General features: G+C 36.5%; 1 protein-coding gene across 10 annotated transcripts in view; it reads left to right on the plus strand.

Annotated features, from left to right (window-relative positions):
- Positions 1-27,407, plus strand: part of TNRC6A (trinucleotide repeat containing adaptor 6A) — a 202,108-nt gene that overhangs the window by 125,101 nt on the left and 49,600 nt on the right. For 9 of the 10 annotated variants that reach the window (XR_013831598.1, XM_079945071.1, XM_079945069.1 and 6 more), the window contains 3 exons: positions 1,922-2,009; positions 9,200-9,221; positions 26,020-26,403. Coding sequence is in view for 9 of the 10 variants with exons in the window: in XM_079945071.1 (XP_079801197.1) it covers positions 1,922-2,009; positions 9,200-9,221; positions 26,020-26,403 (494 nt within the window). In the remaining variant the exon portion in view is untranslated. The remainder of the gene's footprint in view (positions 1-1,921; positions 2,010-9,199; positions 9,222-26,019; positions 26,404-27,407) is intronic. The other variant, XM_079945077.1, reaches the window with a different exon arrangement.

Below are 27,407 nucleotides of genomic sequence, written 5' to 3' on the forward strand. Positions count from 1 at the left end.
GGGAAGTAGGTGCATACGGTAATTTATCCCCAGTTTTAATGAAGAAACTGAGGCTGAAGGAATTTAAGTATTTGGAGCTAGTAAACAGCTTTGGTTGAGTAACATGACAATGATGTAACTTATTTGCTTTTGTTTACGAATTTATTCTTTCTCTCACATGCTATGGCTATCTCAGCCTTGGCTTCCAGGATTAGTGAGTGAGCTTGCTCAGTCTCATTACCTCCCTCACACAGAATGCTAGAGAATGAGTCATGATTACAGTTGGCTTGAATCTGTTTTGCTACTCTATTAGCCACATGACAGTGCTGCTTTGAACAAAACGGAATGAAATACAGCAACAGTTATCATCCTCTTCTTCCAACTTCTGATTTTAGCAGTTGTATAGTTAACTTTACTAAATTATCATCAAGTTACATAATGTCACTCATTTTGTTTTTCATGGTCTCCCTGCGTCTTCTCTCAGTTTCTTCCATCAGCAAAGCCAACTTAAGTTTTGTGTAATCTCAATGGAGTGCACCTATAGCACCCCTTCTAGTTTTGTATGTATTTGTCTGTGTTTCTCATTTTATCTTCTACTGCATCCCCACTGCCATATGCATTCCAACCTTAATGAATTATTTACAATTTCCCAAGTGTCTAGTTCTTGTCCCTTGAACCTTCTCTGCCTGGTATTCATAATGTCCCCCCTGGAAAGCTTCCTCAGGGCAGAGTTAGGTACTTTTTCTTTATGTATTGATTTTCTTTAAGTATCTCGTGATTTTTGGTTGTCTGTTGATATTATGAATGAAGGATTAGGTTCTAGACTCTAGGGTAATTAACGTAGGTAACTTGAGTATGTTTCCTCCATCTTTGTGTAGATTTCATTACCCAGTAGTCCCCTACCTTGAAAGGGTTGGGGGGATGCTGATGGGGAGCCCTGTGTATGTGAAGGGTGTTGATTGTTTTTTTGGATTTAAATGCATTTGCTACCTGTGGCCATGTAGCCATATAGGAATGGAAAGTGGATGGAAAGAGCTGAGTAGTTGTGGCCTTTCTATTCCTTATGCAGTCTTTGCTCTGTGCCTATTTTGCTCAACCAGCTCTAATCTTGGAGCCTCTCTGGAGCTCTACCACAGGATGGCACATACAGCCGTTTAAGACTTCTCTTGTGTTTATTCTTAGGTTGCAGCTTCCTTTGCTCTTGTATATTCATCAGCTCTGAATAGATTTAGTACCCTTTTCCCTATCATTTCAGTGAGGGAGAGTAGAAAGGAGGAGACAAATACATTTGCCCATTCATTTTGAAATCCTGAGCCAGAGGTTCTGTTGACAAATTTGAACATTTCTGATTTTAAGAATTGAAACAAACTTACTTACATTAGTACATTATGGATTGTTTCCCAAGTATTGATAGAATAGTTTAGAATGTTTATAGGATATGAAATTAGTATAATGCTAAAATACAAATCATCTATTTATGAATAAGTTGTGTTCTAAAAATAGGTATAAAGCTTTTTAGAGCAAGGAGAGCTGAAGATACCCCAGATACCTGGTCAGGAGAGGATTGTGGGGAAGGTTCCAGGCATTGCCATTAGCTACTAATTGATAATTGGGGCCAGAAGCAAGGTAACTCTGCTCATGAGATGTTGTTTACATGCTAGAATTGGAGGAAGTTGCTTGTTTCCCAGAGTAAAATTTGCTAACTTTAGGTTGTCTTCCTTGATATAACATTAAGATAAAAGCTCTACTACTTGTGGCTTACTAAAGAAAAGTACTGTGCAGTGGCTGTATAGTTAGACTGAGGTTGCAAGTTGTGTTTTATTTCAATGAATGATAAAAGAATAATTTGCCATGTCTTCTGATAAGAGTGAAAATGAATCTATATGCAACATTACTGTTACTAATTCATTTTGGGAAAGTTAATTGCAACTGTGTGGTTCAGGGATTTAGTGCAAGAAGAAGAACAGTTGATGGAAGAAAAGAAAAAGAAAAAAGACGACAAGAAAAAGAAGGAAGCTGCTCAAAAGAAGGTAGTATATGTATAAACTATTTATATTAAGCAGTTTAAACATAGATTAAAAAAGAAAATTACTCTTATCGGATTATGTAAAGCATTTGATTTAATGTTTTAACTTCAGTGGAGATTCATTTTAATGTCTTTGAATATGCATTAATAGTAACTTGTTAAGTGTGTACAATTTAATGCATAGTTATTTGATTTTGCCAATAATTTTTCTCGAAGGTAAGTGCTTTGCATAGGTCTTTATTTTTCGATTAGGTGCTCCTAGGTTTTCATAATACATCATTTTATAGTGAGAAGAGCGTGGAATTTGTAGCTGCATAGAGAGGCTTTGAAAGCAGGCTCTCCCACATAGCGTACAGAACAGTGTGGCCGTCAACTTTATTTAGCCTCTCTGGGCCTTAGTTTCCTTATGTTTTGTAAAATGAGAGTTGAATAAAATAAGATAATGTAATACATACACATAATAGAAAATAAAGTAATAAAGGAAATAGTAATAAACATAATAGGAAACAAAGTGTCAATTTCCTTTTCTCTTTTTATTTAGTACCTGGGCTGATTTTTTTAATTTGAAGGTTATGTTAAGATATTTAAAAATAAGCCTAAGACATAATTGCTGCAAAAGATCTTTAACCAATACATTAATCAAAAACTGTAATCAAAGCAACACAAATTGCAGAAAAATAAAAGATGCCTGTAAAGATTTTTCCAAATTAATACTAGAGGCTGATGACAGTTAACTGAGCTAGGCACTCATCTCCTGCTACATCAACGTTTCAGGGACCTTAAAAATGTTCTAAAAGACCCAGTGACGTTACTGTTCCATTTCTGTATTCTAATGAAAAGTTATGATTTTAATTTTTAATATATACCTTTTTTGTGCTAGGAACTGGATATAGACTAGAGCAACATCGTTATCTCCACACTATTTAGTAGGGAAAAACAGGATACAAAACTATGGCAGGTAGGGATCTGTTGAAGCACAGAGAGAAGTGCTTAACTCAGCCTGAAATGGGGTAGAGGGACAGGGAAGTTTTCTTAGAATAGAAATTAGCCAAGTGAATGAGGAGCAGAATGGAAAATGATTCCAGCAGTATAAACTGAGAATTAAGTGTCTGTAGCCTGTATGTGTTAAAGTATGGGTTTTGATTGCAGGGGGTGGTGGTGGGAAGGAGCCAAGTGTAGAAGTGTCGGGGTGAGACTGGAGGGGCTGGTCATAGCTGTTGGCACTTCTCCCATTTTGGCCATCGGGTGTTGGGGAAAACACCAAAGACATTTTAGTAGAGTGACATAAAAGTTTGTATTTTAAAATTGTATTTAGAACCTTGGCCAGTTGTGGAATTGGATTGGAAGGGGTAGAAACTAGAGACTGAGATATTGGTGAAGGGACTATTAAAAGAATCCATAGAATTTGTTGAAAGGATATGAAGGGAGAGTAACCTGGATTGACTTTTAGGTTCCAGAGTGAGTGGCTGAGTACATTTTGGGAGCAGTTAACCAGGTTAGGGGATACACAGAAAGGGGAAAAGAAATATAATTCAGTTCTGAACTTGCAGGGTTTAGGGTGTGATGAAGCAAGTAAACTGGGGAAGAGCAGAGTACAGAGCACTGTGGAGGATTAAGAGTGATGAGGATGAGTTGACTTAATAGGTGACCCTTGTTGTCAGCCGTTTGTTAACTCGAGTGATGGGAAGAGATGCATTGGTAATTGTCATAGGGTTTGGAATAGACTCCTACTATAGAGTTTTGGCATTGATAATGCCTTAGGCCTCTGTTTCATTTGTACAACATAATGATTCAATATTTGTGTATGTATTGTGAAATGATCACCCCAGTAAATCTGGTTAATCATATCCATACCTAATTGGAGAATTTTTTTTCTTGTAATGAGAACTTTTAAAATTTTAAATATTGTATTTTTAAATATGTAATGTGAGTATAATTTTTAAGTTGTAACATACACAAATAAATGACTCTAATTGTTAAAGTTTACCTTTATATTCTTTATAACCAAATCTAAATCACCAAGGCAGTGTCTTTAACACACGAATGATGATTTTCGTGGCATTTGGCCCCTCACAAAATATGAAGTGAGTTCTTCATACTGTTTACCACTCCATCCCTGCCTCACTCACTGTAGGGTTCCAGGCTCTCACCCCAACTATGTCCCACTGGAACCATCATCAGAGATACGGTTCCATAGCCATTAGAGAGATGGGGAGGGGTTTTTTTTCCCCTCTTTCTTTTGTCAGATCTTCAGCATTAATAGGGATTCCTATGTATCCTATAGAAAAAGTAATATCTAGTGATTGAACACAATATAAAGGAATATTTAATATCTCTAATAAATGTTAAGCTTAGTAGACTAATGCCACTGTAAATAAGACTGTTCTCTGAATTCTAGATAACCAGCTTACAACTGAATTTGAATACAACCCATTGGTGAAATGAGGACAGCTGGTATTTCTGTAGGCTGTTACCAAATAGCTCTTTAAAAACAAAATAAAAGGAAAAATATCCCAAGTTGGCACACTTATAGCCCATATGATATATTGTGAGTCACAGGAATTTTAAGATAAGTTTCCTGGAGCTTGTCTTTTGTCTGTCGTAGGAGCCAGCAGGTGTATCCAGGTAGGTGACAGAGATCTCCATAAGCTAGGGAGACAGGCCCATTTATATAAATGTTGAAACATGAATTCACTATGGTAAAAACAATCTGTCTGTTTTATGTAATCTATGCACACTTTGAAAAAAACTATATATTTTTGTTTCTGAAAAGACTTCAGATGCTGTTTTAATCCATTCATTTTATATATAAGGAACACAAGCATTAAAATGAGTTAAGTGTCACCATCAGGGTGACAGAACAGGAATAGAATTGAAATCTTCTTATTCCCCTAGGTTTTCCAAAACTCGGTGCTATGGCTTTATCCTTTTGGTACAGAACATTATCTTATACTTTTACTTTATTTTTCACCAACTAAAGGTGAACTTTAAAGCTGGAGATAATATGGTGGTTTTTATAAGGCATTTAATAAGTCTTTATGCCATGAATACAGAGAACAGATTTAACAGTCCCTAACTGTGGTCTTTTAAAGAAATTTAAATTCAGACCAGAGTTAATTTCTATTTTAAATAAAAAACTAGATATACAACTCCTTATATAAACAATTAGACACCAAACAAAGCTCACTGCACTATTTGTACTATGATAGTTTTTCTAATTTTGTCTGTTAAATATCAATTTAAATATTTAAATTCCTTAAAAAAATCTCTGACACAAAATTACATGGTTTTTATTTTATTTCAGTTCCATACATCTCTAGTTAATAATAGAAATCAATGGCTGATTTTTTATTCTTTGAAAAGCCTTCTATTTCGCATCTAAGAATTATGGCTATTTGCTTACCTTCTGATTCTAGGCTCAGAAAATAATTTGATATAGCACAGGAATGTAGTTTCTGTACTTAAGAAAAGGGTAACAATAGTAGTAGTAGGTTGTTATCATGGATTTATCTCTAGGTTCTGTTTTTAGAAGAAATTTCTAGATGGAATCTTGAGGGAAATGTAGTGAGGAGGAAAAAGGAGGATGAGAAATAGGTTAATTATAGAGGGATCATTTCGTATAAACTTTACTTTAAACATGTAATTGTAGTTCCTAGAAAGCATATAATGGTTGAGGGTTGGAAGGAGGCACCAACACAAATTGGGATCTTTCGGTTGAGAATGTTTAAAAGTCAGTGTTCATGGATATTTTTGTTATTGTGTTAAAAGCTTGAAGGGATTTTTATAAAAGGCTTTGTGGATTTAAATGTACTCATTTCGAGCTTAAATTAGACTTATGTTGTAGAAAACTTCCAATTTCATTCCTCCTTTTTGGAAATTTTAGTATTTACTAGTTATGTCTCCCAAAGGCTGTTTTGTTCTGAGACTAGAGACCATATTCATCAGTCTAAGTAGCAAATTTTCTCAGTAACCTAAGTGGTAATATAACCAGGCCTGGAGCATTGTACTCATCAAGGGCAGTTAGGTATTGTCTTTACAGTCCTGGCCCTTATTTAAGCTTACTCTTCTCTTCTTTTTTTAAAAATATAATTCAGCAGACCTGGGTTCTAGACAGTGTGCTGGTTGCTGAGAAATCACAGAAAAGATCTCTAACCAGTAATTATCTCATTTAAAATAAGTGAATCAAACTATTAATTCTTTAGTCCTTGTTTTAGTTTCTAATACCTGGCACTGTTAAGACATTTTAGATGATTAGAAAAAGAGGAAAAAAGTAGGACCTGGGAGCTGGGAGTGAGTTTGAGTCAAGTTTGTGAGATGAAGGAGCCAAAGCATGGGTGAGTAGGGCACTAGGGAATATCTGTTGAATGCTTTCTGTATGCTAGGCACTGTCCTAAGCGTGCTCTCTTTTTTTTTTCCCCTAAGCTCTTTATATGAGTTCAATCCTTTTAGCCTCACAACAACTCTGAGGTAGGTGTTTTTGTTCCTGTCTTATAGATGAGGAAACCAAGCTTTAGAGAAGTTAACTAATTCTGACCAAGGTCACACTGTAAATGGTGGGGCCAGGAGTCAAAGCCAGGCAGTCTGGCTTCAGACTCTGAGCTCTTAACCACTGAGGTGTACTTAGGGGTCGAGGAGCTGGGACAAGTGGTGCAGAGCCTGACAGAAACAAAGCACCTGGCATGGACCTGGCATGGGTGTGTCTGCCACTTGTCTGATGCCTTCACTAGTAAACTGAGGCAATGGTGATAATTGCTTGTGGAATCACAGCTCAGGTTTTTAAGAAAAAAATATTCAAAATAGAAATACTTTTGCTTCTCAGTTTGCCAGAATCCTTTAATTCTGTTGTACAAGATCCACAATGATACCTCACGTTTGAATAGTATTATTTATCCAGAAAAGATCTTTTTATATTTTACTTGAGCCCTATAATAGCCCTGAAAAGGTAAGCAGAACAGTTTTTTTTTCTCCTTCTCCATTTGAGGGATTAGGAAACTGAGACCCAGAGGGTTTAAATGACAAGGTCATTTAAAAGTAAGACAAAACAAACAAACAAAAAACAGTTGAAGTTAATTTTAATATATTTTATATAACACAGTATATCCAAAATATTACTATTTCAACATGTAGTCAGTATAAAATATTATCAATGAAATTATTTACCTTTTTAAAAAATACTGAATAATAGAAATCTGGTATGTATTTTGTGCATATCACTTCACACTAGCTCTGTTTCAGTGGTCAGTAAACACATGGGATAGTGGCCACCATTTTGAACAGTGCAGACAAATATTCTTAAAATCACTGACCCCACTTGGAAAATTCTCTTTTTAATAGTTTGAGTAATATACAAGTTCCCTGGACCAACCAACAAAAACCTATTTGAACGAAATGGAACTCTTTCAGTTCCATTTCCTCCTAATCGGGAGCTCTTGGGTTCTATTACTTATATTCTTTCACTATATTAGTTGGTGTTCTGATGGGTGTCCTTCAGACACTCCTTTGAGTGTCCCCTGGTGCTGTTCTCTGTAGATGACACAATACTGAATGAGGTGGATCATTGTTCTCAAGCAACATGAAGGTTTCTTTCCCAAAGGAGTTGGCATAGTAGATATCCTTTATGCTGTAAGGCCTAGAAGAGCAACACTGTATATCTTGGGGTTTAGTAATGTGGTCATGGTTTCTATGTACTGTAGCCTAGTTTCCTTTGGAAGTAAACTGTGGAAGAGACCAGGTGAGTTAAACAAAAAAAACCAAAACAGCGCACAAAACAACACACAATCTGTTCAACATGCAGAATAATTTCCTTGTTTATTTTTTGGGTTTCACAAAATTATGTTATCTTATAGTTTGACGTGATGCTTGTAATACTTGGAAGTATTCAGATACTGAGTTCTCTCTAATAAGACTATTTTTCTATTACCAGATTTTAAAAACAATTTCTTCCAGAAATAAATGAAGTGTTCAAGCTAGTTGACTGGTCTTTTGCCATTGTCCTTCCATCAATTTTTTTTTTTTTTAATTTTCGATCCATATAAAGTAAAAGATGGGCCTCCATTATTTTATGTGTCACTAGTGCTCTAAAACTTGGTAAAGTACTTCAGTGCCTAGATCGACTCTGGCTCTCCGGGGAAAGATTAATGTTTGGCTTCAGTATTATGGTAATTGCCATATAGTTCTTTACCATATAGTTCTATAATGATATAATTTTAAAAATGGTGTTTTTGGTAACAATTTAATATGACTAAGCAAAATGAATTATCCTGCCCTATGACAGTTAAGAAAAGCTTTATCTTCATTTAGAAGCAATTCCTGGTTATTCAGTTACTAATTATTCAATCTTCCCTCACCTCCCTGCCTATCCTTGTATCTTTTTCTTTTAGGATTCCCACACAGTTGGGCATAATCAAAAAGTTGATTTTCACTTGTGGCCTTTGTCTGTAATCAGTTCTTCTTGAGGCCCTTGAAGTTTGAGCCAGCCACCTTGAGGCAGTCCTACTGTCCTCAAGCCCCTCTCCCTGTTGTGTCAGAGACAGTGGAAGAAGGGGCAGGCATGGGAAGCAGGGCCCATGTCAGCTTAACTTCAGAACACAGTCATTTTAATTGAATTGTCAGATATGTCAGAAGTGACAAATGTTTCAAAATTTTTCCCACCCAAAAATACTTAAAAGTTCACCATGCTTAACTGTAGCAGCCTAACTTCCAGGAGTTAAATGTATTAACTAATTTGGCCAAAGAAGCTTTATGCAGCTTTTCTTCCAGAAAACTTAATTCATGTTTTATCATGTGATACAAGAAAATTTGAAGCCCTTTAAACATTTGAAAAACTCATTAGATCCATTAAAGGTAAAGGTGACAGTTATATAATTTTAAAACTAAATGAAGAGAAGTTCCATTTATCATTATTATTATTATACTGTCATACAATGGTGTCTTTTCTGCTTTGTGACTAAAGCATTTCCAGAATTTTTTTTTTTACTAATAAACATTGTGTCAGGGACAATGGGGCACATCTGTGGGAAAAGCATGCTTTTTTTGCATATCTTTTCCTATGCAGTTCATCTAAATGACAAATTCCTTATTTAATAAAAATGTGTATGTCTTATGTAATAGTAATATATGAGCATTTTATCATAACAATCCATTTCTTTCAGTTTCATATTTACATTGTTTTTTGTTTGTTTGTTTTTATTTTAGGCCACTGAACAAAAAATCAAAGGTACGTTGTTTAAAGCTATTTTTTATTCTTTTTTTCATTAAAGGAAGGTTGTTGATGTGCATTTTTATTCACCTCCAGGATGGGAGAGAGAAGAGCATGAAAGGAACAGGGGGTGGGGACAGACTTCTTCAGTGACATCACCGTGGAGTCATCTTTTGGGGTTTATGATTTATTGTAGTATATATTAATTACCACCTTAAAAATATAGTTTCGAGACCTACCTTACATTTATCTCGTAGAATAAACACCACTTCCTAACATACTTCCTTGATTGGAGTCTTTGAGCACATGTGCCTTTCCTTCAGTCTTCCATCTAAAAGTCTTCTTGGCTGGAGCTACCTCTAGGACTTTATTCCTTGTTCTCTGTATAATACTGTCCCCCACTCCTTCCTGTAGGCAGACTGACATCCATTCTATATTATCACTGAGAATAGTAGATTGCTAACATTATGGTTAGGTTGAACAGCCCCCAGTACATGCCAAGCAAAAAACTTCAGGGTGGTAAAGAAACAGGAACCTAATTCCTCTCACATCCTGAATCAGGAGTTCTTTACCTTCCCAGGAGTTGACTACCTGTAATGAAAGGTGTAGGGCTCTCTGATGCTGAACTTGTTAGGCCTAAAGATTCTGAATTTTTACGTAAGCTATACCAAAAGTATAATCTCTGCATTTGGCTGATACTGCACTCAAAACTGCTTGTTTTTATTAGAGGTTAAGGTAAGGCATTGCTTTTTTTTTTTTTAAATAAATTTATTATATTTTTATTTTTGGCTGCGTTGGGTTTTCGTTCCTGCGTGCAAGCTTTCTCTAGTTGCGGCGAGCAGGGGCTACTCTTCATTGTGGTGCGTGGGCTACTCTTCGTTGCGGCGGCTTCTCTTGTTGCGGAGCACGGGCTCTAGGTGCGTGGGCTTTGGTAGTTGTGATGTGCGGGCTCAGTAGTTGTGGCTCGCGGGCTCCAGAGCGCGGGCTCAGCAGTTGTGGCGCATGGGCTTAATTGCTCAGCAGCATGTGGGATCTTCCCAGACCAGGGCTTGAACCTCTGTCCCCTGCATTGGCAGGTGGATTCTTAACCACTGTGCCACCAGGGAAGTCCAAGGCATTGCTTAAGGTAACATTTTTAGGTGCAGTTGTATGAGAGTGAACAAGAACAGATAAGGAAGACCTTTTTGAGGTTGTGAGTCTTAAAGGTGAGACAGCCGGTCAAAGAAAGAATGAAATGGCAGAGGGATCAGCATGATTGAAGGCACAGAGACAAGACATAATGTGATGTTATGTGCATTGGTGGTATTCCAAGAGCATTAAATACCTAGTGATAAGTGGTCAGGGTTGAAGGGTTTTTTGAAGGAGGTAGGCAGGGACCAGGTCAGAGAGGGCCTTATATGCTAAATGTACTCAAGGAGCCACTGAAGAGCTTAAGATGGTGACATCATTTGTTTTTTCATTCTTTTAAATCTAGCAATTACTTACATGGAAAGTTTTGGTTGAAAGATGGGCAGGGATTTGAAAGATGGAGCTAACAGAAAAAAGACACTGGGCAGAAGAGGCAGGTGGACAAGAAGAGGGAATATTCAGAGAATGAGTATAGGGGTGTTAAAGGGAAGGGGCCGAATATAGGCATAGAGGTAGGGGGAACCAGAGGACGGACTTCATGCTGCCTAAAGAGTGGAGGGCTAGCAAAGGTTCTTGCATTTAGAGGTCATGGTCATAAGCTATGCTTTAAGAACATTTCTGTCAGTTGTGTCTAGTGTCACCAAAAAGGAGCAGTACCAGAGAGAGAAGAGAAGGAATAGGGTAATGAGGATTTGAACTGAGGTCTTGACAGTAGAGGTAGGAGATGGATGACAGGTGTTCGAGATGTAATTGACAGGATTGGCAACTGGTGAGATCAGAAGGTGATATTGTGGCTTTGAATTTGGATGTCTAAGAAAGTTACAGGGATGTGGAATGATGTAGGGAGTAGCACTGCCAAATTAATTCAGTAGGAACGTGGGGAATTCCCTGGCAGTCCAGTGGTTAGGACTCTGAGCTTCCAGTGCAGGGGCCACAGGTTCCATTACTGGTTGGGGAACTAAGGTCCTGCAAGCCTTGTGACGTGGCCCCCCCAAAAAAAAATTTTAGTAGGAACATGACCAAATTAATTTTCTTAAAATTCCACTTTTCTCACACCACTCGCCTGGATAGGAATGTTAAGTTGTTCCTTGTTGCTTTGCTTCAAAACCAAACTCCTGGTTGACTTTCAAGTCCCGCTTTAATCTGACCTCCCATGATCTAACCAACTTGTTTCCCATCACTCCTTTATACTTTTCAGATCATTCTTATCTTTTTCATGTTCATTCCTGTTTGTTTCTTTTTGATCCCATTTCTTAGCCAAGGATGCCTTTCAGCTTTTCTAACGCTCTCAGAACTCATCTTCTAGTGGATCTCTCTAACTGCCCTTGATCCTTCCCTTTCCATTTTCTTAGGGTGTTGTGATGTGTATTAAGCTTGGGGCACTCACTATTCTATCTTAGATTTTTGACTGGTCCATGGATATTTGTTTCTTCAGACATGACCTTTGAGTACCTACTGCTTACATCCTTTCCAAATGTAAGTCATTCCTTTACATCCATACATAAAACATGAACATATTTGAATCTTTTTTTTAGATTTTCCACAATTCTGAGAATGTTAGGCTGAGTACATGAAAGTCACTTCAAAATGCTTTATGTTGTTTTGCCAACTGTTTTACTCACTTCATCCTTCTTTTGATGGCAGCTCCCTTCATACTTGGTCACGCTTATTCTGATTCATGAAAATGTATTTATTTTCGTGGTGTGTACAATATATGGTGTTTATGGCAGTGATTAGATTATAAATTAGGGAGGCTTGTGGTATGGGTTTGGCTCACACCGTTGTTTTTTTTACTAAACTTTACTTTGGAATAATTTATGACTTACTGAAAAGTTGAAAAGATAGTACAGAGAGTTTCCATATAGACCTCACCCAGTTCCCCATTATTAACATCTTACGTTTCTGTGGTACATTTGTCAAAACTAAGAAACTGACATACGTTGGTATTACTGAACTGCAGACTGTATTTAGATTTCACCAGTTCTTCCATTAACTTTTCTGTTCTAGGATCCAATGCAAGGTAATTTGTTTAGTTGTCATTTCTCCCTCATCTCCTATGGTCTCCACACAGTGTTTTTATTGTTATCCTTTAAAGTTTTAATTGATTGCCAACATTTAAAAATTAGGAGAATTCACCTAATTCAGGATTATAGTTTATACTGTCAGCATCATTTTTGTCTTTCTATATTATAGAGTCTATATAAAGCCCAGGTTTAGTCACATGTGGCTATTAAGTACTTGAAATGTGGCTAATGTGACTGAGGAACTGAATTTTAAATTTTATTGGACCACATAGTTCTAGAGCCTTCTTGGTTGTTAAGAGTCAAGATTTTAGTGCTCAGACTGCATAACTGGTTAGGCCCGGCACTCCCTGTAGAATTCTGCCTTAATGAGCTATTTCTTTTTCTAAGGCTACTGCCATTCCCGATTAAATAATACCTGCTGATGTTGCTCTCATTCAGTGGTGAAACTGTATAAAAGCTGGATTTTTGTAAGGTATCATAAATTAAATTCTTGACCAGCTTTCTTATATGAAAACAATATGATGTTTATTTCTTGGTGCAGTGGACTCATGCGTCATCTCATAAAAATGTGGACCATTATAATGAGTGACATAATGAAATTTCTGAAAATTTTATTCTTACCTGTGACTTGAACTTGGAAAAACTGTAAGGAGCATAGCTATTTGAATGTTTGAAATTCCTTTCTAAAATATGTATATGATGAGTATCTCTTTGAAACAGCAGGGGAATGAAGTGCTAAAAAAATTATGGTGAGGAATAGGAACGGATGGGTATCCTGTGGACCTATACATTGTAAAGACAGGGAAGGACTGGGAACTCTATCAAGAATAAACGTCATTTTTTTAAAACAGCTCTCCAGCTCTGACACTGGCTTGTTTTGGAAGCATACTGATTGTACATTCCTTGCAAAAGAATAAGCACTGTTAATTTTTGACAGCTAATATTTATTTTTCTGTCTGTCTGTATCATGCCAGTGCTTTCTTCAAGTGGTTTCATAAACAAGCTAATTACAGAGAATAGCAAACCCTAGAGCTCCTAAAGGAGATGAGAGGAGCCTGGGATGGAAGCAGGAATAGAGAAAATTTGATACAGATTTTTTGTTTTCTGGTGATCACATAGGGAAGCAGAGTTAATTGTGGCTATTCTCTTTCCGGATTAATTAAAAACTCATGAGAATTGAATCAACATTTAAGACACATTTTTGTTCCTGCCATAGTTGGAAACCATTATTTGTATTCAATTCTAGCCTTTCTGTTTTTCTATCAAACATAATTTCATTACTTAAATCCATTGATCTAGGGAGTGATCAAAATATTCAAGAGCTGTTAAATCAGCTGCATGTCACATCCTATTGGAGGCGTCAAGATAGCTAACTCTGAGCACCTACTCTGTAGCATGGACTGTGCTTTATATTTATATTGTGCTTGATTATATTTCATTAGTCAAGGTGAGATTCTAAATATTTAATTACTAATAGTGAATGGGCACCAGTGATTCATAACACTGTACTGGAGCAGACCTAAGATCTTAATGTGCTAAGAGTAACTCTTAGCTATTGAATTTTGGGAAATGTGTGGGACCCAGCGAAGGCACCAGGGCAGCAGCCTGGGAACTGTGAGACTTAACGCAGTGGATATTTAAAAACTAATACAGGAATTATTCCATTCTCATCTTTGTTTTAAATGTTTAGGAATAGGGCTTCATCAGTGTGTACTAGCACAATATAAGCCTGCATTTAATCGTTTCAACAGCCCTATGAGAGTGGATAGTATTATCACCATTTACAGGTAAAATCAAGATTAAGAAAGGTTAAGTAACTTTCCTATTGGTTATGCAGCTGATTGGTGTCTGAGTAAGGGTTGGACTACTAACCCTACTGGGCTCTACTGCTTCTTTTTCTTTGAAAATATCCCTGTTGTTAGTTACATGGAAGACAGAACAGGAGAGCTACACCATTGCCCATGGTTTAATAACATGCAATGAATGAACTAAAACAATGCATCTTTTAAAAATATTACAGAAAGATCTTCTAACAGATTTTATAGTATTTCCCTGTTGACTGAGCACAAAGAAATAAATAAAAAATTGTATTACCAGCAACATTTTTTGAATCAGAGAGGTTTCGACAATTTTGTGATGTGTGAAGTGGTTGACTTTTCAGGAACCATTTAACATTCATGAAATATTTATTGTGTGCCCACCCTGTTTCATGCACTGTTGTGGTCACTGCTGTGCATGAACAAAACTCCAAGTCCTTGTCCCCAATGTGTTTCCATTCTCATCTTTGTTTTAAATGTTTTTACCTGTGATCTCAGCTCAGCACTCTGTTTTCTCCATGAGATCATAAGTTTCTCAATCACAAAGCCTCCTACAATAATGAAATTCAGGAACTTTGGTGGCCTGACAAAGGATCACTGTACTGCATACAGGAGAAAATTGAGGCGCAAATAGATTGTGACTTGAAGCACATTGCCTGACCTTATTCACATAATGGCACATGTAGAAAGTGACATTTGTGGGGCTATTGTAAACAGAAGAGGCTGCTCTCAGCTGAGGATGACGATCTAGAGAGTCTGGTCACCTGGACTCTGAAGTGCTGCTCCCCTCAGCATCCCTCTAACCGATTCCTGGCACACAGGTTGGAAAGGTCTGCTGTTAGAACCGGGGTTCAGTTCAGTGTTTTTCTCCACAGTATGCATGGTAGAAACATGACTTTTGTACCACAGGCAGGTATTAGGTAATATTTGGAAGACCAGGTTCTGATTCCAAATGTGCCATGATAGTACTTTGGCTTTATGAGAGATTTTGAAGGCAAATGGGTACTGACCTCTTTGAAGAAGAGGAGGTTGTTACTGATTAAGAATTTACTAATGGTGAATGTGTTTCTATGAAGATGTCTTTGAGCTGTGTAACAAAGATTTCTAACTATGCACTAACGGGAAGGGGGGAAATGGGCTTCTACTTCCATGGGAGTCAATAAAAAGTACTGTTTTTAGGTATATCAGAGTCACCATTTTTCCTTTTCACCTACTGAGAAAGAAAAATGATTTATATAGATTTATACATGTAAATCTAGATTTATGTACTCAGGAGGTTATGAAGAATGCTAAGGACCTCTTTTTGTTTTAGGTAAGAACCATTTTATTTCTACCAAATGTAGATGTGTTTTGCTTATAAATACTAATAAATTATTAAAATAAGTAGAAATTAAAGATTTTGGTGAATTCAGATGTCTGAGACTGGAGCAGGACAAAGGAGACAGGAAATAGATATGAGAAAAGCAGAGATTACTGCAGTTAACAAAGTAAACTATTGTCAAAAACTAGATTCAGAGACTAATGAGCCTATAGTTGTTGGAGGCATCGTATGGTTGTGTCCTGAGCCCTGAGATACTCTGCTTGGGCAACAATTAGGTCTTCAATTTCAAAGAAAACAAATCAGGAGTCTTCTGGTTTAAATTTTGGAGTAGAAGTCGGGATGGATTCGCAAGAATAGCTTTATCAGTTATAACCAGGTAAAAGAAAGCTCCAGACTAGGAAAAAACACATGATATATCATCTTTTTCACTTTTATATACTTGTAGTTCTAATTAGAATAGTAGCTGTGCTTCAGAATGCTTACTAAGAGCTCTCTCTCTCAGTGCCAGTAGCCTTAGTGAAAGTACGCCTGATAAAATGTTACTTAAAGGCAGCATTTTGCCAGAAGCGAAAAGCATTGATTCATCTAATAAGATAATCCTGGAATTTTTGTGTAAACCAGGCATAGTGGTTAAAAGTCCAGTCTTCTGAGTCAGATAAACTTGGATTTGAATACTGCCTTTGTAGTTCTTATCTCTGTGACCTTGCGCAAGTACTGTAACCTCTAAACTTCGGTTTGACTCTGTTAAAAGGAGATAATCCAGGTTACTTAATGTGGGAATGAAATGATATATAATATAGAACATAAGTCACTGGAGGGTAGTTAAATCTGAGTATGTGATAGATAACTTATAAACGCTGGTTAGAATTTTGATTTGTAGCTTTCAAAGTCATTAAGCCAGAATTAGTCATTCCTTTATTTTTGGAGAGTTTGATTTTGCTCTTATAAGTAAGATGAAAATGTATACTAGGAGGAACATTAGTTTGGGGGTCAGATTTGGTTTTAAATTTTAGCTTCGCCATTTACTAGATGTTTAGTCATGGGCAGCCTTCTTCTGCCCTTAGTTTTCTTATTGGTAAAATGGAAGTAATAATTCAAATGCATAGAATCATGGTGAGGATAAAGAGATATTAGATAAATTGTGTGGCATCCAACTGATACTTGGTAAATTGTAACTCCCACAACTGTGGTTTTGCAGTATCCTAGCAACCTTTTAGTCCATTGAAACATCATATTAGCAGTTTCCCCAGTCATTTCAGAGTTCCTCCTCACCCAGACGATGACTGGCTTTTTCCTCTCATTAAAGTAGAACCCAACCCAGCATGGGTGAATCACAGTGCAGTGTCTCTGCCACAGTGCAAGGAATATGTCTTGAAACATAAGAATGGGATATATTATCTTTATAAATCTGTCAGGCCAAAATTGGTATTTTATTGCTTTAAATATAAATCAATTTGTTTATTGATAAAATGGAGTATCATATGTTTAATTGTACTTTTTTGCTCTTATGAATTGCCCATTATTCTCTACCCATTTTCCTCTTGGGCCTAGAGTTTTTGTTATCTATTTACATGAGCTCTCTGTATAAGAAGCTCATTAACATTCCATTTAATGTGTTTGATGCAAAAATTTTTAAGATTATGGACTGTATTATATGTTTGAGGTTGTTCTGAGGATGAGATACCAGGTAGAAATATCTAAATATCAGACCCCATAGGGGGTACATATGCAGAAGATGCAAATATATGTTTAGAAGAAGGAAAGCAAAATTAAATAACATTTATATTCTTAGTTTAAGACTCCGGTCCTAAACTCTAGTGACTCTGTTGAATGCTTTCCTCTGTTAGGTTTAGCGCCTTAAACCAAAACAGTACCTTTTCCCCTTTGGTTAGGGAAAATTGGGGTGGGCAGTGGGAGGGGGGTAGGGAATGGATCCCTTTAACTTGTTCCAAAGGACAAATATTTTCCAGTTTGCCTTTTAATTTGGAATAAATATATACACACAGACACCTTTGAAAAAATAAAATACACTGCATAATTTTATTTGCTCAAACTTAACAATTTTTACTCTTTGATTTCTTGACTCATTTTTATGCTGAGAAAACCTACCGTTTATTCAGATTTTAGAAAAAATTTTGCCTGTGCTTTCTGAAAGCTTTAAAAAATTTTAGCATTGTATAGTCTAACTGTTTAATTTATCTGAACTTCATTTTTATATATATTTGGGACCATTTTTTCTAATTAAAAAATCAAATTAATCAAAAATTAAATTTAAAAATTCCTTTATTATATAACTTTTGCAAACTTTTTTTTCCCCCAGTGTGTTTGGGACTTTTTTTGTTGTTCCTGTCACTAACTTCTAGTTGAAATTGTTAGGTATTATGTTTTGTTTTGGACTCACAAATGGAAGTCAGAAGCTCTGTAGATGCTGCTACAGTATCTAGTTTTCAGAATTTACTCAGAAATGAGAACCACGTGATATGTGCTTTTAAAAATACAGATTCTGATTTAGTAAATCTGTGAGGCTTGAAGAACCTGTTTTTGTTTTAAACACATGCCCCATAGCACTTTTAATTAAATAAATTTAGGGATCACTTCTAGAATTGTTAGTTATGAAAGAGAGACTTGAGGGCAATCTGACTTTTTTTTCCTTTTTTAATTTGATTTTTATTTTATATTGGAGTATAGTTGATTTACAGTGTTGTGTTAGTTTCAGGTGTACAGCAAAGTGATTCAGTTATACATATACATATATCCATTCTTTTTCAGATTCTTTTCCCATATAGGTTATTACAGAATATTGAGTAGAGTTCCCTGTGCTATACAGTAGATGACTTTTTTTTTTTTAAAGCACGTGCCTCTGCCTGAAAAATAAATCTTTCATCATCCCACTTTTCTGCATCTCACATATTTGGACAAAATTTGATCGACAGATTAACCAAGATCTTGGGAATACCATATTGTGAATATTGTATGGGTATCCTCTAGCTCTTAAAGAAGATCTGTACATTAGAACAGATGTACCTTGCCTAAGGTGTTTTGCTGAAGAGCAGAATTGGTTAATAGGGTGGTTTCATCCAGAAATTCATTAATGAAGCTCGGTGGAAGAATTTACTCAGTCAGCTAAACCTAGAGGATTGTAGAAGGACAAATCAGCTATGTTCCTCTTTGTGTTGGTAATTTAAGATGGGAAATTTTGGGTAGGAAGGTAAGAGTTCCTTGAAGAAGCAGAGCTAAGACCCAGGAAAAGGTATATTTCTGATTTCTCTAGGATTTTTGAACATGCCATTTGCTGTTCTTGGTGCTGGGACCACCACGTGGAAAAAGGAAGAAGAAGTAAGAAACCTGCACTTACAGAGCACATGTAGTGTAAGGCAGGGGTCCCCAACCCCCGGGCCTGTTAGGAACCAGGCCGCAAGCAGGAGGTGAGTGGCAGGCCAGGGAGGGGAGCTTCATGTGCGGCTCCCCATCGCTCGCGTTACTGCCTGAACCACACCGCCCCACCCCCGTCTGTGGAAAATTGTCTTCCACAAAACTGGTCCCTGGTGCCAAAAAGGTTGGGGACTTCTGGTGTAAGGAATGCCTAAGAGTTTTATGGGAGTGGGGAGGGGATGTTGTCATAAAATACTTCTAAGATTAGCTGAATAGAGGGGTAGTGGGGGGTGATTAGTTGTTTCCTAGGAAAGGTGGTAGACAGAAAGATTTTCAAGAAAGGAATGTCATGAAAGAGCATGATGCCTTTCAGAGAATTGGAGGTATTTGATGCAGAAGAGGAGATGTGTGTGGAGGTAGCAGGATATGAATCTGGAAAAGTGGTAGATAGGGGCTGTGCTAAGGACTTTGCATTAATTCTGAGAGCACTTTAATAATATAGATAATGTGGGGCAGAGAGATGATAGATTTGGGGAGAGTGAAAAGGGTGTGGGATGAGATCAGCACTTAAGCCAAGAAGACCAATTAGGTTTTTGCAGGATGAAATTGATAAGGGCCTAAATCGCAGCAGTGACATTGGAGATACAAGGATGCATTTGGATTGTATCAAGGAGATAATTCATCTATTGGACCTTTAGACTGACTGGACCTAAAGGGATAGGGAGAATTTGAGAAAGATGTCCCTGCTTTAGTAATTAGATAGATAGTGAGGCTGTTTACTAAAATAAACAACAGCGCTCCTACTTCTCTGGCAGTTGTAATTTATTCTTGCCATAACTTCTCTTCTTCTGTCTCCTATTTAAACCTATTCTTTAGGTCTTGCCATTTCTTATTTTACAACTTCATAACTTCTTTTTCTACCTGTATGCTGAATCATAAATCCATATTTTTAGTTCAAACTTTTACTGAATTCTAGAACCATATATTCAGTAGCATTCTTGCAGCAGTGGTTTTCATAGTTTACCCAAGGGCACCTGAGAGGCTTCCTGAAGCTTTCATGAGATCCACAAGGTTAAAACTGTTTTCATAATAATAGTAGAAAGGCTTTGTCTAGCCACTTATTCTCTCATGAGTATATAGTGGAGTTTTCTAGAGGGTACATAATGTGCAAGTCACAACAAATTGGATGCAGAAGTAGATGTGAGAATCCACCTGCCTTCTGTTAAGCCAGATGTTAAAGGGATTTGCAAAAATGTAAAACAATGCATACTTTTCTTTTTTTGTTTTGGAAATTTTTTTTCAAAAAACATTTATTTTTAATATATAAAGGACTTTCTTAATGAGTCAATAAATATTTTAAAATTTTCTTTGTTTAAATTCCTAGTATGGTAAATATCTATAGATGTAACCCACATAAACAAAAAATTTTTGGTGTTCTCAGTAATTTTTTTAAGTGTAAAGGGGTCTTGAGACCAAAAAGTTTGAGAGTGGCTGTCCTATAGTAATAACAAACCTAACAATTCAACAACAACAACAAAAAACTAAACTCATTCTCACATACTTCCCAAATTTAATTTTTGTCTTCTATTTCGTATCTTAGTAAATGGTACTACTGTCTACTCGGATTCCAGGCCAGAAACCTGGGGTTCATCCTAATTCCTCCTCTCTTTTTTTTACCCAGATGGTAATAGTAATCACTAACATTCATTGAGTACTAACCATGTGCCAGGTACTGTTTTTAATTCTTTACATCTATTATCTTGTTAAAACCTCACAAAAACCCGATGGGTGTAGGTATTAATACTTGACTCTGTTTTACAGATGAAGAAACAGGTACAGAGGGGATAAGTACTTTGCCCATGGTCATGTAGCTAGTAAGTTGCAGAGCCAAAATTTGAATCCAGCCAGTCTTTTGAACCTTTACTTCTTTGTTCTGGAACAGTTTCTGTAAGATTGATATTATATATGCTTCTTGAGGACTTTATTTACATACTCCCTGTGAAGTCATCTGAGCCAGGTGCTTTTTAGGGAGGTAAATCTTGCAGGATCTTTCAGTGTCCTCAGCTGTTATTATTCCATAGGATCTTCTACTCCTCTGTGAGCTCATTTTGGTAAATTATATTTTACAGAGCAGAGGCTGGAAAACTACAGCCTGCAGGCCAGATCTGGCCCGCTGCCTGTTTTTTTTATGTGAAGTTTTGTTGGAACACAATCATATCCATTCATTTACGTGCTGTCTGTGGCTGTTTTTTTGTGCTACAGCAGCAAGTTGAGTAGTTGCAACAGAGACTGTATGGCCTGCAAAACCTAAAATGTTTACTATCTGGCCCTTTACAGGAAAGATTTGCCAAGCCATGTTGTAGAACACTCAGTTTAGCTGGGTTTTCTGTTTTATTGGTATAGATTATAGTATTTTCTTGTCTTTACAGAATCTCTATATTTGAAGTTATGTCCTTTCTTCCCCAGTACTATTTATATTACTTCTTTTATTTCCCCCATTGTTTGGGATTACGAAAATTTTGTCTGATTTATTTGTAACAGTGTTAATGTTGGTATTATGCTGTGCCCTACAACAATTTAAATAGCATTTAATTTAGAGATAAATATCTCTTAAAAGTGTGCTAGTTAAAAAAAAATGAAGAAGTATGCGTGGTAGTATTGATCAAACTATGTGATCCTGATTGATGATTTCATAAATTTCTCCACCACTTCTATGCTAATTAATCTATTTTTTTCTGCCTCTTCTGGGATCAGTGTTAAATAATTCCCTCCTCCAGTTTTTCCAATTATTTAATGAGTTAAGCCTTAAGAAATACCTTAATTTTAGAAAATCATCTCTTATTTTTTTTCCATTTTCTTTTTTAAAAATTAGGTTAATTGGTAGTTTACTTTTTTCTTAGAACGATGCCTTGGATTTATTGGTTCACTTATTTGCATTCCAAAAAACTTTTATTGAATCAACAATGTAAAATATTCCGGAGATTAAAATGTAAAATTATAGCATATTTTGTTTATACTCCTTTTTTATATCTGTGTCATATATTTATTCAAATCTTTATTTGCTATTGGTTCACTTTTAAAGTCATTGATTTCTACTTTTATTTTTACTGATTCCTTCTTACTGCTTCCTTTAGTTTGATTTTTAACTTGAGTTGGTTGCTTCACGTTCATTCTCATTTGTTGAAAATAATTAAGTCTATGATACCTTAAAATTTATTATGTATATTGTTTTCACTATTTTTTTAAATATAATTCTACAGTTTTGGTATTTATTTCCTCTTCAACTCAAAATTTATTTAAATAAGGCAGTTGTATTTGCCTGTGTTTCTAGTGTGTTGCCATTGTAATCCAGAAATACCATCTGTATTATTCCTACTTTTTGTAATTTATTGATGTTTTCTTTAGTGCTGGATGGTTTGTGTGTGCACTTCATGACTGTTTCTCAGGTACTTGTCAAAAAAGGTGTTACCTCATTTCAAGATACATGGTTTTGCTTTTTCTCAGTTTTTCTTTTCTGTCCCCACTTGGTTTACACGTTTTGATACTAAGATTTGGTATATAAAGGTTCTTAGTTGTTTATTTCTTTTTAGTTTGTTTCTTTTATCAGTATGCAAAATCTTTATAATGCTTTCTCTTTGAATTTTAAAAGTCTGATATTAATGTTGCTTTCATCTAAGTTTTGTTAGCATTTCTTGTTAGTATATCTGTCTCTGTACTTTTTTCCACCAATTTTCCTGTATTGTTTTGTTTCAGGAGTGATTTTTGATAAGTATATTCCTTAAGTTTGTTTTTTCTTTTCTTAACCCTGTTTAAGATCTTTTATTAACTAGTTAATTTAACCCACTCACATTTTTATTGATTACAGATATTTTGAGTTTTATGCTTGACATTTCATTTTGTATTTCATGTTAACCACAATTTAAAAGTAATTCTCTTTATTGCATTTTCTGTCTGTTGAATGGATCGTTTTGTCATTTTTCCCCCTTCCAATGGTTTAGATATTTACTGACATAATTAACCTAAATTTTAACTACACATATACAGCAGCAAAAATTATTCAGTATTTATATCTGTTACCCAGCAACTCCACCCTTACCCTGGCACACCTACGTGCACTGTTAGCTTCTCCTTTACTCTTTACTACTACATCCCATGTTTACATCTGAGATTTTACCTTAGATTATTTAGTTTAGTATTATAGTCAGTAGTTACGTGTCTTAATGTTTTTACTGGTGTCAGTGAAGTTTTCTGGCCCAAGAAACTAGTATCTCTTTCAGCCTTATTTTCCCCATGGCGCTTTATTGATAAGAAATACAGGAGTTCTTTGAATTTTTGAGGTAGGTGTGGGGTTGCTGGGTGACCGATGTAAATACTGCTTCTGAGTTCCTAGTCACTTCTGAAGTAGTGTTAGGGTTCTTATACACGTCTTCATGTAGGTTATTCACAGTGCTTTCATGTAGGATATCTTCTAATTTCTTGAATGTATTAAACAACACTTTCCTGTTGCTGTCTCACATAAATAACATCTTGTTTGGGTATTAAATTGTTGTCACAATCTTTTCCCTTTAGTAATAAAGTGGCGGACAAACTTGTATTTTAGCAGTGGGTAACTGCACCACTTTAAGGTTACATTCAATTGCCAAATACCATACTGAGCCCAATACTAGGCATGTAAAAGCTGAGTTAGAGTTTTTATGTGCCTTATAATTTCAGTTACATATACTTGATCTTCTTTTGGTTTCAGAGGTACTTCAGAATATTCTAGTTCCTTATTTTCCTCATGACAGAGGAATATACATTATTGTTACATTCTGGGAGCATAAAATTGTCTAGGAGACAGAATTTTCTACATAAAGTAATTAGACCTAGAATGCACTTGGCCCAAATGCTAATACGAGGCTTTTCGGTTTGCCTTCAAGAATGGAAGGAATTCCAAGCAATAGATGGAATGTTTGTGATTTTTCAATGTAATTCCTCCTGAAATACAATTTTTTTGTATTACTTTAGAAAAATCAAAATCAGATTTTAAAAAATAAGAGGTCAAGATCATATATTAAGAATAAAAAGTATCAGTATTAGTGATATAGACTAAATCCACCATTTCAGAGAAAGAAGACAATAGTGAGGCTAAACTGTTAAATGAAAGGTGGCTCTAGATCTGAGGGTTTGTAAGAGGAAGTCGGGTGCCTATTGGAAACAACCCATGTGACCAGCACTTTATTACAGAATCATATACATTTTAGGCATTTGATAAATATTTCTTTTATTTGGGCCACAGTAATACCTTTTGTTCACTGAGTGTTTACATTATTCTGGGTACTAGATCAAGACTGTCTATACCATATAGACAAGGAAAAAGACACAGAAATAGCATAGCTAGTGAGTGGTGGGGTTGGAGCTCTTAACTCTCGAACAGTTTTCTCTGAGTGTCCTCACTGATCACATGGAGACGAATCACTTTATTTATCTGACAGTGGCATCTGTGAAGATGCATCAAAATCTCAGAGAAACATTAAACTGCTACAAAAGTATAAAGTGGTATTATTCCAGTCATTAAAAAATAGGCACTCTATAGGCATACCTCAGAGATACTGTGGGTTCAGTTCCAGGCCACCGGAGTAAAGTGAATATATATTTTTATTTTAAAAACTAATAACTTAAAACTGCCACACACAAAATGATAAAGTGAATGTCACAATAAAGCGAGTCACAAATTTTTTTGTTTCCCAGTTCATGTAAAAGTTATGTTTGCACTATCCTGTAGTCTATTGTTTAATAGTATTATGTCTTAAAAAATGTACATACCTTAATTTAAAAATACTTTATTGCTAAAAAATGCTAACCATTATCTGAGCCTTCTGTGGGTCATAATCTTTTTGCAGCGATAACATCAAAGGTCACCGATCATAGATCACCATAACTAATAATAATGAAAAAGTTTAAAACACGGCGAGAATTACCAAAATGTGAAACAGAGACACAGAGTGAGCAGGTGGTGTTGGAAAAAATGGCGCCGATAGACTTGCTCGATGCAGGGTTGCCACAGACCTTCCATTTTAAAAAAAAAAAAACAACAACCCACCACCATATCTTCTAAGTGCAATAAAGCGAAGCACAATAAACCAGAGTATGCGTGTATAGCCTTGTGTTTGGTGCTCTGTAAACATGAATATATTTAACCTTAGGATAGCTCTGCAAGCGATAGGTGTTATCCCTCTTTTACAGAGGAGACCACAGGCTTGGGTTTTTACAACTTGTCCAAAGACACAAAGCTTACTAAAGGCAGAGCTGGGATTGAAACCTGGGTCCATCTGGCACCAAAAGTTCATATACCACGCTGCCTCCCTGTAGTTTTAGAGATGGGGTATGTTTTCACTGGTTCAGAGCATTTCCCTCAGTTTATTTACTTATTTAATCTCCTTTAGGAGTCCAGAAATTCACTATAGTCTCTGATTGTTCATACAGTAGACAGATAGCTGTTTTTCAGACTTGCTTAAGACAGGGTATCCAAGTTATTTCTCCAATTTTGGTTAGTCTCATAGATTTCAGTCTGTGATCTTTGTATATACATCCCAGTTCTGAATTGGTCTTATTTGATTCAGGCTTTACATTTTAATAACAAAAAACAGTGTTAACTTTGCTGTTTTGTAAGGGAACTAGCAGGATTATTTTCTACCCTTACTCTGTGTTGTCTTTCAAAGATGAAAAATAGGGACCAAACACATTAAACATGAGGCAGATTAAGAACAGTTACTGGGGAATTGAGGATTCTTTCGGGATTACCAAAACTTGATTTGTCACCTTTGTTATTTTAGTTATTGTGAGTTCCAGAGTTGTATAAACAGTGCTTGTTCTCTAATTGGAGATAATATGGGAAGGAGATGGTGAGCATGAACTGTCATCCAGGACAGGGAATGCTGACTGGTGTCCATTCCCTTATCAGATAGGTAGTTAGCAGAAGTAAAATTTGATGCTTGGCAGTGATCCTTCTCAAGAAAACTGGAGCCCGTGAATGAGGAAGGATATCCCTGCACACGTAAAGCTTCTGTTCCTTTAGGATTGTTTTTCTTAGTGCCTTTTTACTTAGATGGCTTGCAATGGAGGTGCACTTTACTGGCTAATCTTTTCCACCCCTTTTCTTTTGTTGGGATTAGTGCCAGAACAGATAAAGCCCAGTGTAAGCCAGCCTCAGCCTGCCAACTCTAATAACGGCACTTCCACAGCAACCAGCACTAATAATAATGCCAAGCGAGCCACAGCCAACAATCAGCAGCCGCCGCCGCAGCCGCCGCCACAGCCACAGCAGCCGCCGCAGCCGCAGCCACCACAGGCCTTGCCTCGGTATCCGCGCGAAGTTCCACCTCGATTTCGCCACCAGGAACATAAGCAGCTTCTAAAGAGGGGTCAGCATTTTCCTGTCATAGCAGCAAACCTGGGATCTGCTGTTAAAGTGTTAAGCAGCCAGTCAGAGAGCAGTGCTTTAACAAATCAACAGCCACAAAATAACGGAGAGGTGCAGATCAGCAAAACCCAGTCAGGTGAGAGAAGGCATTTCTTACGAGACTCCAACTGTCGTCATTAGCAGTGTAGCAAGTTTATAAACTCATGCCTGTTTGGTGATGTATTTGTATTCATCAGTATCTGTGTTGTAAAAATAAGAATTCTATACAGAAGTTATGAATGGGGAATCTGAAAATGTTTCCTGTAGGTTAACTAGAGCTCTCCCTCCAGATCTTACCCATTTTAATATACAGCTTATAGCTAAAATTGATTATAAGACTATAGCTAAAATTGAGCACCCCCCCCACCAAGTCACGTGCTAAGCAACTGTGCACGTTATTGCATTTAATCCTCAACAACCCTGAGAGGTGTAAGCTGTTCTTATCTCCACTTTTCAGTGGAGGAAACTGAGGCACCAAGACAAAAATGGCTTGAGATCAGTTACCACGTGCCGTAAAGAGACTACCACCCATGAAAATTCTGTTCAGAGCACATGCATTTCAGTTATTGCCTCAGAACGGCTTTTCTCAGCTCAGTAATGATTGTGAGGCAGAAGATAAACCCAGTGTGTGATTACAGTTTTCTCAAAGCCCAGTTTGTTTTGATACGTTCTGACGACTGGTTTGTCCATTCACTCATTGAACTATTTTGACACTTTTACCACAAGTCATATAGAGAATTGAGGATAATCAAGGTTCCCACACATGAAAACAGTAGCAGACTGGTAATGAACAGAGTCTCTAGAGCCAGATGGACCTGGTTTTGAAGTCCTAGTTCCACCATATACCAGCATGTGTGACCTTGGCAGGTTACTTAATTGTTACATGTGTTCGAGTCTCGTTTGAGCAGCCTTTCCTAACTATCTCAGGTAGAATATTCACTTTCTACCTCTGTGCTCTCTTATATATACCAGGAACTACTCTACGTTGTAATATGGTATTTCACAGCTAATGAGTAGCAGAGCCTGCACTCACATCAAGATCTGTCTGACTCCAAAGCTATGTTCATAACAACCGTGCTTTGCTTTGGCAGCATATTGGTA

This window comes from Stenella coeruleoalba (assembly GCF_951394435.1).
Source record: "Stenella coeruleoalba genome assembly, chromosome: 15".
NCBI lineage: Eukaryota > Metazoa > Chordata > Mammalia > Artiodactyla > Delphinidae > Stenella > Stenella coeruleoalba.